This window comes from Mustela putorius, unplaced genomic scaffold (assembly GCF_011764305.1).
Source record: "Mustela putorius furo isolate JIRA1106 unplaced genomic scaffold, ASM1176430v1.1 tig00003834_pilon_pilon_pilon, whole genome shotgun sequence".
Classification (NCBI taxonomy): Eukaryota; Metazoa; Chordata; class Mammalia; order Carnivora; family Mustelidae; genus Mustela; species Mustela putorius.
Genome location: NW_025421987.1, coordinates 118,883,383 through 118,898,658, shown reverse-complemented (window position 1 = coordinate 118,898,658; position 15,276 = coordinate 118,883,383). Strand labels below are relative to the sequence as shown.

At 39.5% G+C, this 15,276-nt stretch overlaps 1 protein-coding gene across 7 annotated transcripts in view; it reads left to right on the top strand.

Annotated features, from left to right (window-relative positions):
• The window catches only part of THRB (thyroid hormone receptor beta), a 381,314-nt gene extending 366,758 nt beyond the window's left edge, over positions 1 to 14,556 (top strand). For all 7 annotated transcript variants that reach the window (XM_045088971.1, XM_045088969.1, XM_045088972.1 and 4 more), the window contains 2 exons: positions 1,976 to 2,234; positions 9,554 to 14,556. In XM_045088971.1, the coding sequence (XP_044944906.1) occupies positions 1,976 to 2,234; positions 9,554 to 9,795 (501 nt within the window). In that variant the 3' untranslated portion in view covers positions 9,796 to 14,556. The remainder of the gene's footprint in view (positions 1 to 1,975; positions 2,235 to 9,553) is intronic.
• Positions 14,557 to 15,276: the final 720 nt, after the last annotated feature.

The window sequence follows — 15,276 nt, the reverse complement described above, 5'->3', positions numbered from 1 at the left end:
ATCCTACAAATTGTTCTAAAAGGGAAAGTCATCTGGCCTAATTTTTAAACTGTTGGTGATCCTTGACAAATATGAGTTCAGCTTTCATTTCAATCTGAACCAACAGTTAAGTTTTAAAAAGAAATCTTCTACTTCATCTACACTCCAACTTAGCTACAAAGACAAGGCCTGCCCAAGTTTGCATTCCTTGTGGCAAATTTAAAAAAATAGTAATAAATTGTTTGATCTGATCAGTGATTTCTCTTTGTTATTCTATGCCAGTGGTTCTCAAGAACAAAAGGGTCCCTGGCCCCTGAAACAAAGGCAAGAGCATCCCCTGGGAACCCGGAAAATGCAGAAACTCAGAGGGTGGGACCAGCAATGTGTTTAACAAGCCCTCACATGACCCTGATGAGGCCAAATATTTCCTTGTTCCCCACAGAGATTAAAGCCAGCCCCCATCTACTTGGGCCCATTCTCCGTCTTATTGGTGGAGGATCTATCCAAGCTCAGGGTTTCCTATTTCCTACGATGATCTTGGGCCAAAAATCCAAAGATATCATCAAGGAACACAAATTTGAACCTAAATAAAAGCAATCACAGGGATTCTTTTTCTTTAATGGGTGGAAGGAGAGAATTCCAGAACCAAATATGAAATGAATTTTATTCTGGGGGAAAAGCTAAGTTTTGAAATTAAATGGTAAGGTGGCTAGGATGAGCTAGTGAAAAATATGAAATACCCCGCATTTTAAATGTAATTCAGTAATATTACCTTCAGTTTTACATAACAACCAAAACTGAACTAGTCAAGTGTTGCCAAGAGTACTGCCCCAAAAGAATTTGTACCTGATTTCATGAAAAGATAACAATTATGTGTAATTTACATGTTTGTTGTTTATGGAAACTTAGTCATATCCTGAGTACTTAAAAAGAATGTGTTCTCTTCTCTTTGCGCTGGATTCTGGAAGATCTAGCTTCAAATACTAGCCTTACTCACAAAACCCCCATGTGACCCCTTAGCATGTTACTCAACCTCTCAGTGCCTTGATTTCCACTTCTGTAAATGAAATTGGAATTAGAATATTCACTTCACTGTATTACTGTGAAGATTAAGTATAAGGTGACATCTGTAAAGCTTAGCACAATGCCCAATGCCTCAAAAATATCCATTAATAGCCTTTCAAACTACTTTGATAATGGCTTTTAATTAAACATTCTATCCCCCCAGAAAGTAAAACTCTGATTTTTTGTTATTTTGCTAACAAAGTTGCTTTTTTTAAAAGTTTATTATAAATGTTACCACATTATCACAAATCCTAATTAACAAGGCAACCAAATATGCTTAAAACAAGATTACAGTCTGGCAGAGAAACCCAATGTGTGAAGTAATTCTGGTGCCTCCGTTACTGAGTACATAACCCTAAGAGCCAGGAGATCTGAATTCTAGTCTCACCTCTGCCTCTAACTCACTGGGTGACTTTGGCTAAAGCTTTTACATCTCTGGGCCTCAGGAACGACATGCCTCTATATGTGACCTTCTCCTTCTGTGCCTTTTGAGAGACCCAAGGAGCAAACTTGCTTCAAAAAACAAAGAGAAGCAGAGTTGCCAGCTGATGACTCATAGAACTATGAGAAATGTAGGTAAGCTTAATGTAAACCATGTTCTCAAGCAATGATCAGTTGGTGTTATTATACAAAACCCCAGAGTAAGGGATTTTTAGCACGATTTCACACAGGACTGTAATCCCAGTTGGAGATCTATATCCATCATAAAAGAAAGGCAAAGTACTGACATTAAAATTGGTCACCAACTTGGAGTCTGAAAAATGGTTGTTGAAAATCTGCAGCCAAGTAGGAAGGGAAAAGCCATGGGCTCAAAGAATGCAAGACCGAGTTGATCACCAGATTTGGTCTCTGTTGCTATTAAGATACTGCATATTATTGCTCACTGACATCTGTGTGCTTATTCTTGCTGATGTGAGCTGGTTTTTTTCAGCTGCCATGTGAAGACCAGATAATCCTCCTCAAAGGCTGCTGCATGGAGATCATGTCCCTTCGTGCTGCTGTGCGCTATGACCCAGAAAGTGAGACTTTAACCTTGAATGGGGAAATGGCAGTGACGCGGGGCCAGCTGAAGAACGGGGGTCTTGGGGTGGTGTCGGACGCCATCTTTGACCTGGGCATGTCACTGTCTTCTTTCAACCTGGATGACACTGAAGTAGCTCTCCTTCAGGCGGTCTTGCTAATGTCTTCAGGTAAGTGCTCCCAGACTCGTTACTGGGCGACAAGAGCTTTTGTGTGCCTGATGCTAATTCAAATTATTTGATGAGTTCCCAGTCCCCCACCTCCCCTTTAGCTTCAGAATCATAGCTCACTCTCTTTCAGCAAGCAATTGGCGTTTTGCCAATGAACTGGGAACTAAAGGGGCGTGTCAGGTATCTGATGCTTCCTGAAGTTTCAGCGTAGAAGGAAGAACCCAAAGAAGCCATTTTAAAGACTCTATGAAATGGTCTACCTTCAGTGGACACCACCCAGCCTGCCTCATAGTCATTGGCCAACCCTGACCCCTTCTGGTTTTATATATGCAGGATACAAGTATGAGTGACCACACCACTCCGTGTTAAGTTCTGGTTAGGGAAATCACGAGTGAAAGCTGAAATTTTGATGGCTTAGCTAAAACTTAATTTTCAGCTATTTATTGCTAAATAGTACACTATCCCAAAAGTTACTGGCTTAAATTTAGCAGGGGTTGGGGCTGAGACCTCAGACATAGCTTCAGGCCTCTCTCCATACAGCCTCTCCTCTGGCAGGCCAGTTGAACTCTTCCATGACTGGTGGATTCCAAGAAGGAGAGTTCCGAGCACATGAAAGCAAAATTGCAGAGTCCCAGGTTAGAGTCATATAGCATCATTTCTGCCACATACTGTTGGTCCAAACAAGACCCAGCACCAGCCCAGAGTCAAGAGCCCACCTCTAGATGGGAAAAAATGGCAGAGTTTGTAGCCATCTTTAACCTACCCCAAGCTCATTATCAGGACTCCAGACTCCTTCAGTGAAGAGTGAATAATAATGCTGACACTTTTCTCCTCAGAGATCATGCCATTTAATAAATAAGAAATGCAAAATCGACAAACTCTTGAAGGAAAGCTAGTCTTTAAATAGAAGATAGTGGGGTGCCTGGGTGGCTCAGTCAGTTGGGCATCCTGCTGTTGGGTTTGGCTGGGTCATGATCTCAGGGTCCTGGGATCAAAACCCACATAGTTCTCCCTACTCAGCAGGGAGACTGCTTGTCTTCCTCTTCCTCTCCCCCCCAACTTGCGTTCTCTCTCTCTCAAATAAATAAATAAATTTTAAATAAAAAATAAATAGAAGGTAGTTTCAGAGGCCTCCTGTGCCTTTTCAGAGCACCATCAGCTTAGATGTGCCTTGGCACATGTCACTCAGCACTATAGCTATCAGTTTAACTTATCCACCTCTCCCTCTGGACTGTTTATTTTTTGAGACAGAAATATGTCTAGCTATACACCTACTGCCTAAGCCAGTGTTTACTAGAATTTGAAAAACGTTTATTGGCTAAATCACTAAACAGATGGGTAAATTATCAGTCACAAATACAATGAGAATCCTTTATAAAGTTCATGCTTCCTCGTTCACTCAAAATTCCTTTTTTTTTTTTTAAGCTCATCTTGAAGTGTATTTGCTATATAGCATTTAAGTGTGGCAGACATTTTTTTAAAAACTCTTTTTATTAGGAAAAATCTCAAACATACGTAAGTGCCAGTAGCATAAGGAACCCAGCTGTATGCTGTGGCAGACAAGAGGCAGGGTACCCCCCCAGGTTTCCCACCTTCTAATGTTTACACCCCTATACAATCCCTTCCCACTGAGTGTGTGCAGAACCTGTGACTTGCTTCAACAGAATGCGATGAATTCAATGTCACCCCCATGTGATGAGGTTGCATTATGTTATGTAAGATCCCTTCTTGCTAATAGGCTTGCTCCGGAGACTCTCCTTGCTGGCTGGCTGAAGTAAGCAGCCATTTGGGAAAACTCACATGGCAGGGACCTGCATATGGCCTTTTGGAGCTGAGGTGGCGGGGGGGGGGGGGGGGTCTCTAGTCAACAGTGAGAAATTGGAGTCCTCAGTACTTCACAAGAGTTATTCTTAAAGAAAAAAATGGATAACTTATCTAAGGATTCACTATGTGACCTTGAGTCAACCCCTTATCTTCTCTGGGCTTCAGTGTCTTTTAAAATAAAGAAATTGAACTAAATAAATGGGAATTATATCCCTGGAGGGGGGATTCAAGGTAATTTTTTAGCTGAAATTATAGTGCTACAAAGACAATTTTATAACATTGAACCACATAGTGAGAAAGCTATTTCTCTGAGAATTTTCTTTCTGCTTGTATCTCCTAAATAAGGCAAGCAGAGGGATTCATTTTGGTGCCAATCTGTCCTGAACACCTCTCTAAACTCAATGACCTTCCTTTTTAACAGACAGAGCGGGTCTTGGGCACAGTCTTCAGCAAGAATCTTTAGCCAAAGTTTAATAAAGTTTCTGTCACACACCCATTTTGGTGGTTATCTTCTATGTATGGCAAATGGATTTTTATTTACTGAATAATACAGTGTTTCCTCCGTAGTGAGTTAATTTTAAGAGACCGTTAAGCAAATAATCTCAGTAAGGTAAATTAAAGGAGTATGTTAAAATTGTGATACCAAACTCTATCAAGCACTTAACTTAATGATTCTTCCCCATCCCCTGCCTCTGATGACACTGTCACCACCTGACAGCCACGTGACTTACTAAAACCTTTTAAAACTCTTCTCCACCCTAATGACCAGGGTATTTTTCATTAATACTTCCAGGACCAGAAAAAGATTACAAGACACTTTATGTTGGCACATGATAGCTCCATATCTGTGCTCCTTGGCTCCAGCCCTTCTCAGGGTTATCCTCTAAGCCATTGTTCTATGTGGCACAATATCTTAGGCCTCTTCTTCAAAGCCTCTTCCAGGAGCTGCTACCACTAAGTTCTTTGGTCCTGCACTGATGAGCGGAGAGCTAAAATGGAAATGATCTGAAGGACGTATCTTTGAGAAATTGTCTTTTTTTTTTTTTAAGATTTTATCTATTTGACACAGAGAAAGAAATCACAAGTAGGCAGAGAGGCAGACAGAGAGAGAGGAGGAAGCAGGCTCCCTGCGAAGCAGAGAGCCAGATGTGGGGCTCTATGCCAGGACCCTGAGATCATGACCTGAGCCGAAGGCAGCGGCTTTAACCCACTGAGCCACTCAGGCACCCCGAGAAATTCTGTCTTAAGGAGTTAAAAACAGTCTTTGACCTTTAAAATATTTCTTCATAAACATGCTTAGCACCATTTGAACATGATCAAAATGTCCTTTCATTTTCTCTGTGTCATTTATATGACCACCTTACCTTTATTTCTCATCAAAGGACAGAATTTTGAGACGACAAAACCCAGGTTATATTTTTCCCCCTTGAAGGAATACATCCAGAGCAGAATTATGTTGATTTTCTGTTTGGATCAAAAGGAAAAGGATCCTGTGGTGAATTCTTCTGGCACACTCAAAGCAAGAGAGAAGAGAAGGGAGAGGGAGGGAGAAGGATTGAGGAGACTCAGAGCAGCATCATCAAACACAAAGGAAAACATAAGAATGCACAAATGACAATTCAAGCCAAATAGGGGATGCCAAAAGCCCATATATTTTGTTTAAACTCAAAAGAGTGAATTGAGAGACATCAGTGCTGAGCCTTCTTTATAGATTAAGCAGACCCCTGTTTTGCTTTATACTAGCACAGATCTTTCAATAACTGGACACTTGAAGTGTGAACTTACTTGATCAAAGCCACATAGAACAAAAAGAGGTGTACTGGGCAGTGGGGTGGTCAGGCTCCCTGGAGCTATATGAGGAATCCAGCCAGGTTTATAAATTATTATTTGGGGGGGGTTATTGAGGTATAATTTACATATAACATCATATTAGTCTCAGATGTACAACATAATTAAATTTGTATATATTGCAAAATGATCACCACAGTAAGTCTGAATAACGTCTGTCTCCATATATAGTTACAAATTTTTTTCCTGTGATGAAGACTTTTGTGTTCTAATCCCTTAGCAACTTTTCAAATATGCAGTAGGCATCAAACTATAGTCACCATACCATACATTACATTTCCAAGACTTATTTTTTTTTTATAACTAGAAGTTTGTTTGTATCTTTAGACCTTCTTCTTTCATTAAGCCCACCCCAGCCTACAGCCTCTGGCAACCACCAATCTGTTCTCTGTTTCTATGAGCCTGGTTTTGTTTGTTTATTTCTTTGTTTTTAGATTTCTCATCTAAGTGAGATGATACAGTATTTGTCTTTCTCTGACTTATTTTCCTTAGTATAATGTCCTCAAGGGCCATCAATATTGTTGTAAATGGCAAGACTTCATTCATTTTTTTTGTGGCTAATATGCCATTGTATGTATATACCACATCTTCTTTATCTATTTGTCCATGGATGGACAATTAGGTTGTTTCCATATCTTGGCTATTGTAAATAATGCTACAATGAACATGGGTCCATATATCTTTTCAAGTTAGTGTTTTTGTTTTCTTTGGATAAATATCACTGGATCATATGGTAATTCTATTTTTAATTTTTTGAGGAACCTCCATATTGTTTTCCATTGTGGCTGTACCAATTTGCATTGCCAGCGATAGTGCACAAGGGTTCCCTTTTCTCCACATCCTTGCCAACATTTATAATCTCTTGTCTTTTTGATAAACTGCCATTCTATTTCATGGTGGTTTTGATTTGCATTTCCCTAATGATTGGTGATGTTGAACATTTTTACATGTGCCTGTTAGCCATCCATATGTCTTCTTTGGAAAAAATGTCTCTTCAGATCCTCTGCCCAGTTTTTAAACAATTTTGGGTTTTCTTGTTACTGAGTTGTAGGAGTTCTTTTTATATTTTCATATTTACCTCCTATCAGATATATTAAAGGGCAAATATTTTCTCCCATTATTTGCAAATATTTTCTCCCATTACATAGGTTTCCTTTTCATTTTTTAATGGTTTCCCTTTGTTGTATAGAAGCTTTTTTGTTTGATGTAGTCCCATTTTATTTTTGCTTTTGGAATCAGATCTACAAAAATTATCACCAAGACTAATATGACTGAGCTTACCACCTCTGTTTTCTTCCAGGAGTTTTATGGTTTGAGGTCTTAGATTCAAGTCTTTGATCTGTTTTGAGTTAATTTTGTATATAGTATAAGATAGGAGTCTAGGGACGTCTGGGGTGGCTCAGTGGGTTGGGTCTCTGCCTTCAGCTCAGGTCATGATCTCAGGGTACTGGGATCAAGTGCCACCATTGGGCTCTCTGTTCCGCAAGGAGCCTGCTTCCCCTCTCTTTCTGCCTGTCTCTCTGCCTACTTGTGATCTCTCTCTCTCTGTCAAATAAATAAATAAAATCTTAAAAAAAAAAAAAGAAAGATAGGAGTCTAGGTTCACTCTTTTGCATGTGGTTGTCCAGTCTTCTCACCATCATTTACTAAAGAGACTATCCATTCCTCATTGTTTATTCTGGGTTCCTTTGTCATAAATTAACTAACTATATATACATTAGTGTATTTCTGGGCTATTTATTCTGTTCCATTGACTTCTGCATCTACTTTTATACCAATACCATACCATTTTGATTACTATAGCCTTATAGTTTAAAATCAAGAGAGCATGATGCCCTCAGCTTTGTTCTTCTTTCTCAAGACTGCCTTGGTTATTAAGGGTCTTTTGTGTTTCCATACAAATTTTAGGATTCTCTGTCCTATTTCTGTGAAAATACCTTTGAAATTTTGATATGGATTGCATCAAATCTGTAGACCACTTTTGATAGGATGTATATTTTAACAATATTAATTCTTCCAATCCATGAACACAGAATATCTTTCCATTTATTTGTGTCTCCTTCAATTTCTTCTATCAATGTCTTATATTTTTCAGTGTATAGGTCTTTTACTTCCTTGGTTAAATTTATTCCTGAGTATTTTATTCTTTTTGACACTATTGTAAATGGGATTGTGTTCTTCATTTCTATTGCTGATAATTCATTATTAATTTATAGGAACAAAACAGATTTTTTTGTATATTAACTTTGTATACTGCTGAATTTGTTTATTAATTCCAACAGGTTTTTGGTAAAGTCTTGATTTTCTATATATAATATCGTCTCATCTGCAAATAGTGAGTTTTACCTTCCTTTCCAATTTGGATGCCTATTATCTCTTTTTCTTGTCTAATTGCTCTAACTAGAACTTTAGTACCATGTGGGATAAACTGTTAAGAATGGGAATCCTTGTCTTGTTCCTAATCTTAGAGGAAAAGTTCTCAGCTTTTCACCACTGGATATGATGTTAGCTAGGGGCTTGTCATATATACCTTTACTATGTTGAGGTACATTCCCTCTGTACCCACTTTTGTACCCCAAGTGTTTGCAGCCTGGATGTTCCCCAGTCATCTCAACTTCTCATCACATCTCTTTTATCATTTTTGTAAAATTGTCATAAGTCCCCTCTCACATATATGAAGAAAGCCAGAAGTCCTCCCAAGACTTGGGAAGATTTCAGGGTCATTACACAGTCATGGTCTCCTCTTGCTCCAGCTTCCCACTGTATTCTTCTCTTCTCTGCACAGGGTGATACTAGCATGGCTCATATCTTTTCTTATCATTTTAATTCCCCCAAAACGCCACCAATAAAAGGCTGCTACAGGTAGCAGTTTTATCACCTGTATAAGGGATAAGAAGGAGTAGATCATTACAACCCAGAAAACTAAAATTGGATATTGAGCTTCTTTGTCTCTGTAAGAATTTCTTATTGTCTGACACTCCTCCTTTGGCATTCAGGCCTCCTACAATGTTTCCAGTCCCTTCTCACATCTCCCCTCCTCTGTGCTTCCATGCTTGTCTTCCCCTCTCTGCCAGGCAGCCAGTGGAAACTCAAAGTCTTCCCCTTATTATGCACAGTATTTCAACTCTAGAGTTGAGAATTCTCCTTCTTTTTTTTTTTTTTCAAGATTTTATTTATTTATTTGACAGAGAGAGATCACAAGTAGGCAGAGAGGCAGGCAGAGAGAGAGAGAGGAGGAAGCAGGCTCCCTGCTGAGCAGAGAGCCCGATGCGGGACTTGATCCCAGGACCCCGAGATCATGACCTGAGCCGAAGGCAGCGGCTTATCCCACTGAGCCACCCAGGCGCCCAAGAATTCTCCTTCTGTATCATAAGAGGGAGGCATGCCATTCCCACCCAGCAAGGTGATTTGTCTAATCTAGACACATTTATCTGAACAAAGTACTGACTCCCTTTGTGTAAACATTGTGATACTTCCTGAGACCCTGGTCCCTGAGGCCCCAGAGTTCATGATGCATCCATGTTCATTCCTAGGAGTTGATAGGTCCCCAGTTCTGCCCACTTCACACTCAAAGGCTTGAACTGGACAGAGCAGGGCTTTCTCCTTTCCACTTTTGAATTAACATTCATCTTTGTTCTTCTCTTTAGACCGCCCAGGGCTTGCCTGCGTTGAAAGAATAGAAAAATACCAAGATAGTTTCCTGCTGGCCTTTGAACACTATATCAATTACCGAAAACATCATGTGACACACTTTTGGCCAAAACTCCTGATGAAGGTGACAGATCTGCGGATGATTGGAGCCTGCCATGCCAGCCGCTTCCTGCACATGAAGGTGGAATGCCCCACGGAACTCTTTCCCCCATTGTTCTTGGAAGTATTCGAGGATTAGACTGACTGACTTCATTCTCATAATTCCTACAGCACTACTGGGTGTCATTTCATTCCATTGCCTAGATCTTTTTTGTTTGTTCCTTTGTTTCTTTGTGTTGGGAGGGACTGTTTGGGGGTAAAGGGAGGTAGTCCTTAGCATAGACATGGATGAAATTGCCCCTTGAATGCGGGTACTTGTAACTATTGCATTTTGTTCTCCTGTCCTTTGATGTGAATGCTTTGAAGATTTTACAGTTGTGGAGGTAGGATGGGGACAATCATTAATTCACCAGCACCAAGCCATCACCAGCTCCCATCTGTCCCTGGTCAGAGACTGAAGCAAGCAAAATGGTGTGGCAGAAGACTAACGAAGCCTTAAAACCAAGATAATATGGTCATCTGAATCTGGTCCTGATTTTTGCAGGGCTCAAATTAGTATGGTGCAAACCACCTTTGGTTAGATGTGGCTTTCAGCTTTCTAGGGAAAGGTCTGAACTGGTTTTTATCTATTCAAGAGCATGCTGTTTTCAGCACTCTTCATTCTCTCCTAGCAGCATAACTTGGAATGTATAGAAATATTTGTTCCTCAAATATCAGCTGTCTTTTCACTCTAATTTTTATAATCCTATGATTTCATTCAAGTTATACAAGGGTGTGACTCAAAGATGTGCAGGTATCTGACTGACGGAGGCCTACAAGGGAAACAATTTTCCTCAGCAAGCCCAAAGAAATTAGAAAGCTTCATTAATGTCAATGACTCAACAGTTTCCAAAAATCCACATGGTGTTACCTCAGAGTAGAAAGGCTACTTTACAGTTTAGGCTCAGAGAAAATTTCTACCAAAATCAAACCAATTTACAGAGTGTTGTCACTTTTCAATGACATCTGATCTGTCATCTCTCAAACTTCTGAAGTTGTTTAATCCTGACTGCATCTTTGCTGAGCTGACAACATATTTCCCTCTGGATTAAATCTTCTAATCAAGGAGAGATAACAAGCTGAAATTTGAGTCTTGTTCTGGAGGAATTCTGAGAGATAAGTATGGTGCATTCTGAGTTGAAGGAAGTGCAGTGTTCTGAGAGTCTCTTCATGTGCTGATGGTTCCCTTTGGTCTTAGATCCTCAAGCTCTTTGCTCTACAAATAAATGTTACCTAGTCCCCTTTTCCCTCTGACTCTCAGGCTTGACTATCACTGAACAAAGACCAGTTTGACCACTGACCCTCCCTGTCCCTCCTAGAGCATTGCCCTGACATATATTTCACAGAAGATACCTGCAGACCATGTACATGAACATCAACTTCCCTGCCTCACCCTCCTCCCTGATGACAAACACTGTAGTAGGTTGTGCCCAGAAAACCCATGATGATCCCTGATCATTTCAACTTAAGAAAATGGGCAAAGAATGTACCCATGCAATTGAATGTATCTTGTTCTTCACTGGCATAGTAGACATGAACTACTCCTTTACCTGCCTTGAACTGCCTTATCCTGGAAATATTGGGGAAAATAAGCCATATCAGTGAGATTTAACTAAAAAACAAAAAATTTAAAAAAAAAAAAAAAAAAGGGAATGCAAGTCACTGTGAAAACCAAGTGGACTAACTTTTTTAACTTGCCCAGAGTCAGGGTGCCTGAGTTCTAGTTTGTACTCAGTCAGCTGGTGGATTTGTGACCTTCGGTCTTGGTTTTCTCACCTGGGAGAAAGTCATGAACTTTAAAATTTTTCCCATTCTTAATATTGTACTAGTTTGGGGGTGGGGGGGTAGGGATCTGTTCCTTTTTGATGGTTTCTTTCATATTCAAATTTCTAGCTTTATTAAACAGAAATTATGGTCCTCAACAGTTAGGGAAAGCATATTTGGTGTTGAGTCAAAACAAGAATTTGATATACTTTTATCAACTGTGTAGAGAAAGGCAGGATGGCATTGGAAAAAGGAGAGGAATAGCACTGAAAAACTTAAGTGTGACTGGGAATAATCTGGAAGGAAAAAGATATGTTTCATACACGAAAGTGATAATACTGGCTTCAGAGGAAATAAGAATATGGCCATGGAACTAGCTGAGCAAAAAGGGGAAGTAAGGGAAGAGATTAAAATTATAAACATGAAATTCATGGGCAGATAACCTGCTTTGACTTTATCTATAGTTTGTTTTGTTTTGTTTTCTCTAAGGCAGCCTCTAGCCAGTCTCTTGAAGTCCTTGCTTTGTTCGCAATCCATCTCTCTCTGTTGACTCTTCTTGGAGAAGTACTCTTTGAAACATAATGCTGAATTGCCTTCTACACTCAAGGGTAACTCTGAAAAACTCTGTGGTGAGAGGCAAGTTTTCTCTCAGAAGGGAATGAGAGGAAGGTGAGCAGGAGGGGGTAGTGGAGGGTTCACAGACCTGTTGAGCATCAAGCCTTCCCTGGGAAAGTTACCTCAATTTGTTTGACAGAGTTTCCATAGTACATGAGACACACCCAGATTCAAATATAAGTACAGAGCCTGATCTAAAGCTAAATCTGATGCTTTGGGGATTAACCATGACTAGGCATTGTCCAAATGATACAGTATATCTACAATAATCCAGCCAGCCTCAAGTAAATTTATGTTTGATCCTCAGTTCCCTATATGACTGCCTTAAATAGGCAAACTGCTGATCTAAAACTCTTGTTGTAGGCCAAATACTTTATGCTGAGCGGGACACTCCTTAAAGTACTTCAGTTTGAAAGAAAGGCTGTAAGACTCAAAGGATCATGACCCTGGGGTCGAAATGATTCATTCTTCTGTAACCAGTTGAGGTGCTTAGTGCATCTCAAGACTCCATCTCATAAAACTCAATCAGGAGGGATTTACCCTGGATTTCTTTTTTCTTTCTTTTTTTTCTTTTTTTTTTTTTTTTTTACATTTTCTCTTATATTGTCCAGGCTTTCATATCAAGTGTGGACCTGATTGAAACCCCTCACAGAGGGGAGACATCCCAGTAAAGGAGAATACACCTGTACAACTGGGATTCTTATTTATAAATCACTTCACTTTGGGGGATGAGTGTTGTGGGTGTCTGTGTGTCTGTTTGTGTGTGTGTCTGTGCGCGCGCGCGTGTGTTTGTAATCCTCAAGTGTACTTTGCTCTTCAATTTAGATGTGCAGTATTTCCAGAAATAGTGAAAAAAAAATAAGATCTTTTCTTCTTTATGATTCTGCTCAAAACACCACGTGCTGCCTCAGAGCTTTTTCTAGTCAAATGAGCCTTGGTCCTCAATGACGTGCTTGCCGTGTTGATGCCTCAGCCCAGTGATACCCCCTCACCTGTGCCCCAAGTGACACCTCTTCCATCTGCAGCGCGGTCATCGGTCATCGGGGTGGACCGCCAGGCTCGGCTCTGCTCCAGCAACGCCATTCTCATTGCTCTTCTGTGGACAGGTGCCCAAGTCTTGGCACCTCCACAACACTAAGCCCCCAAGAGACTCAGCCTCCACGGAACTGCTGAGAACCCTCAAAGCATGTCATTGTCAGTGATCCATTTTTATTCTCTGGAACTCTAACCTATTTGTGTCATATTGACCTTTTGATGCATGAGTCATAAATTATGAAATCGGTCTTATGGTTTTTGAAATGTAGCCAGCATTTGTAAGGCTAAACCTTTTTCACAAACTGAATTTAAGTGAATAACCAAGCCGCAGTTCTTCTCCCAAAGGAGAGTGCTTACAGACATTTGAATCTCTTTGCCCTTTCCAACAGCTATGGCATCAGGTTCTAAAATAAGCTTGTAATTTTCCTGTTATTTTAATAATATGGAAATATTAGCATAGTGTTTCTTTTGATAGTGATAGATTATAATCCATATTTAAATTTTATAGAGAAGAAATTTTATTGTACTGTGATGTAGATATTTATTATCCAGGTAAGGATTTGCCCGGTGTGTATTTTTTACAATTGAAACATTTTACTTTAATCTTTAAAAAAAAATACATTAAAAACAGACACACACACACACACACAAAAAAAAAAAAAAAACCGGACTGGGGGTAAAAAGGTTTGGCCTTATCACAGAATTTTTACTGTGCTGTATAAATGTTTGCAAATGCAAAAAGTGTGCATTTCTAGTGTGTTTCCACATTAATTAATGCCGCCTTCAAGAGCAATATCGTGCAGGTAAAACGCTGTTTGTGGCTTTCTGTTGCACAGTTAAAGCTGACCCACCTTATGCACAAGACAATCAAATATAAATCTGTCCTCCTCAGGATGCAGACAATACTCATGTAAATTACGGAGCACAATGTAAGACAAAAGATGACACTTTATTTAATTACACAAGTATTGTTGCTATAAAAGATGTAAGGGCATGAATGAGCTGACATTACACCACTTCTTTGTTTTGGTTCTTCCTAATTAACTTGGCATTTTTCATTGGATTATAGAGCCAAATTAGTTCTCTATGCTTTCCCCAGAGAAAACACGTTCCCCCCCACACACACATAATGTCTTCATGCCCTGAGAATCAGAAAAGTACTACAGAATAGGCAAAGATTTACAGTCACAGGAAGATATGTGTTTTGCAAACAGTGTTAAGTGATATTGCTAGGTTGGTAATATTTTTTTCAGCCTAAAACTCTGTTAAAATCTGTGATCAAAATGTTTTAAACTATCCAAAAAGAAAATTTGTATATTTGGGAAAAATGAATTTTTACATAGCTTTTGTATGCAGATATTAAATTGTAATTATGAATATAGTGGGCGTAGATAAACTCATAAGCTTCAATTCTAAAAAAGAAAAAAAAGAAAAAGCTTATAACCGACATACTTGCCTGTCTCTTTCTTTAAATATTATTATTTTCTAAATAAGCATAGGATTGCCTGCTCTTCTCATCTCGGCTGCTTCCAAAGGGAGGGAAGCAGGGATATACGGGGATTTATTTCATAAGCACCTACTAGAATAAACAAAGTTCCTTAGGAGGAAGGCACAGAGGTTGGGGGTAGAAGTAAAAAGGCTAATGAGGGACTACTTTTTCAGAAGGGGCCACAGAGATGGGTTGGGGGGAGGAAGAATTAAATTTTTCAACTCAAGGACTATTTGCCTTCTCTCAAAACGTTCCAAAATATTATTAATGGAATTATACTCATCTCGGCTATCAATATACATCTCTATCCCCCTTACCCTGAACACATGTTAATTAGGACTCTCTCTGTGATGAGTACCAAAAAGCTAAATCAAACTGGCTTATGCATAAAGGGAATTTATTTACTGTAATATCTGAAAACCTCAGGCTTCAGGCACAGCTGGATCTGACTGCTAAATCAGTACTAGTTAAGAGATAGCCCTTTTCAATTCTCTGTGTAGATTTCCCTCTGTAGAAGTAACTTTCATGTAGACTTTATGTTCACATAGCCTTTTAACTTATGGTGACCCCACCCCCCCCAGTACCTCCAAGATTAGTCGTAAAGCTCCAAATCAACTGAAAGAGTGTTTCTTTTCCCCATAGTTTCAGTAAAAATCCTGGGCTTAATCCTCCTTGGCC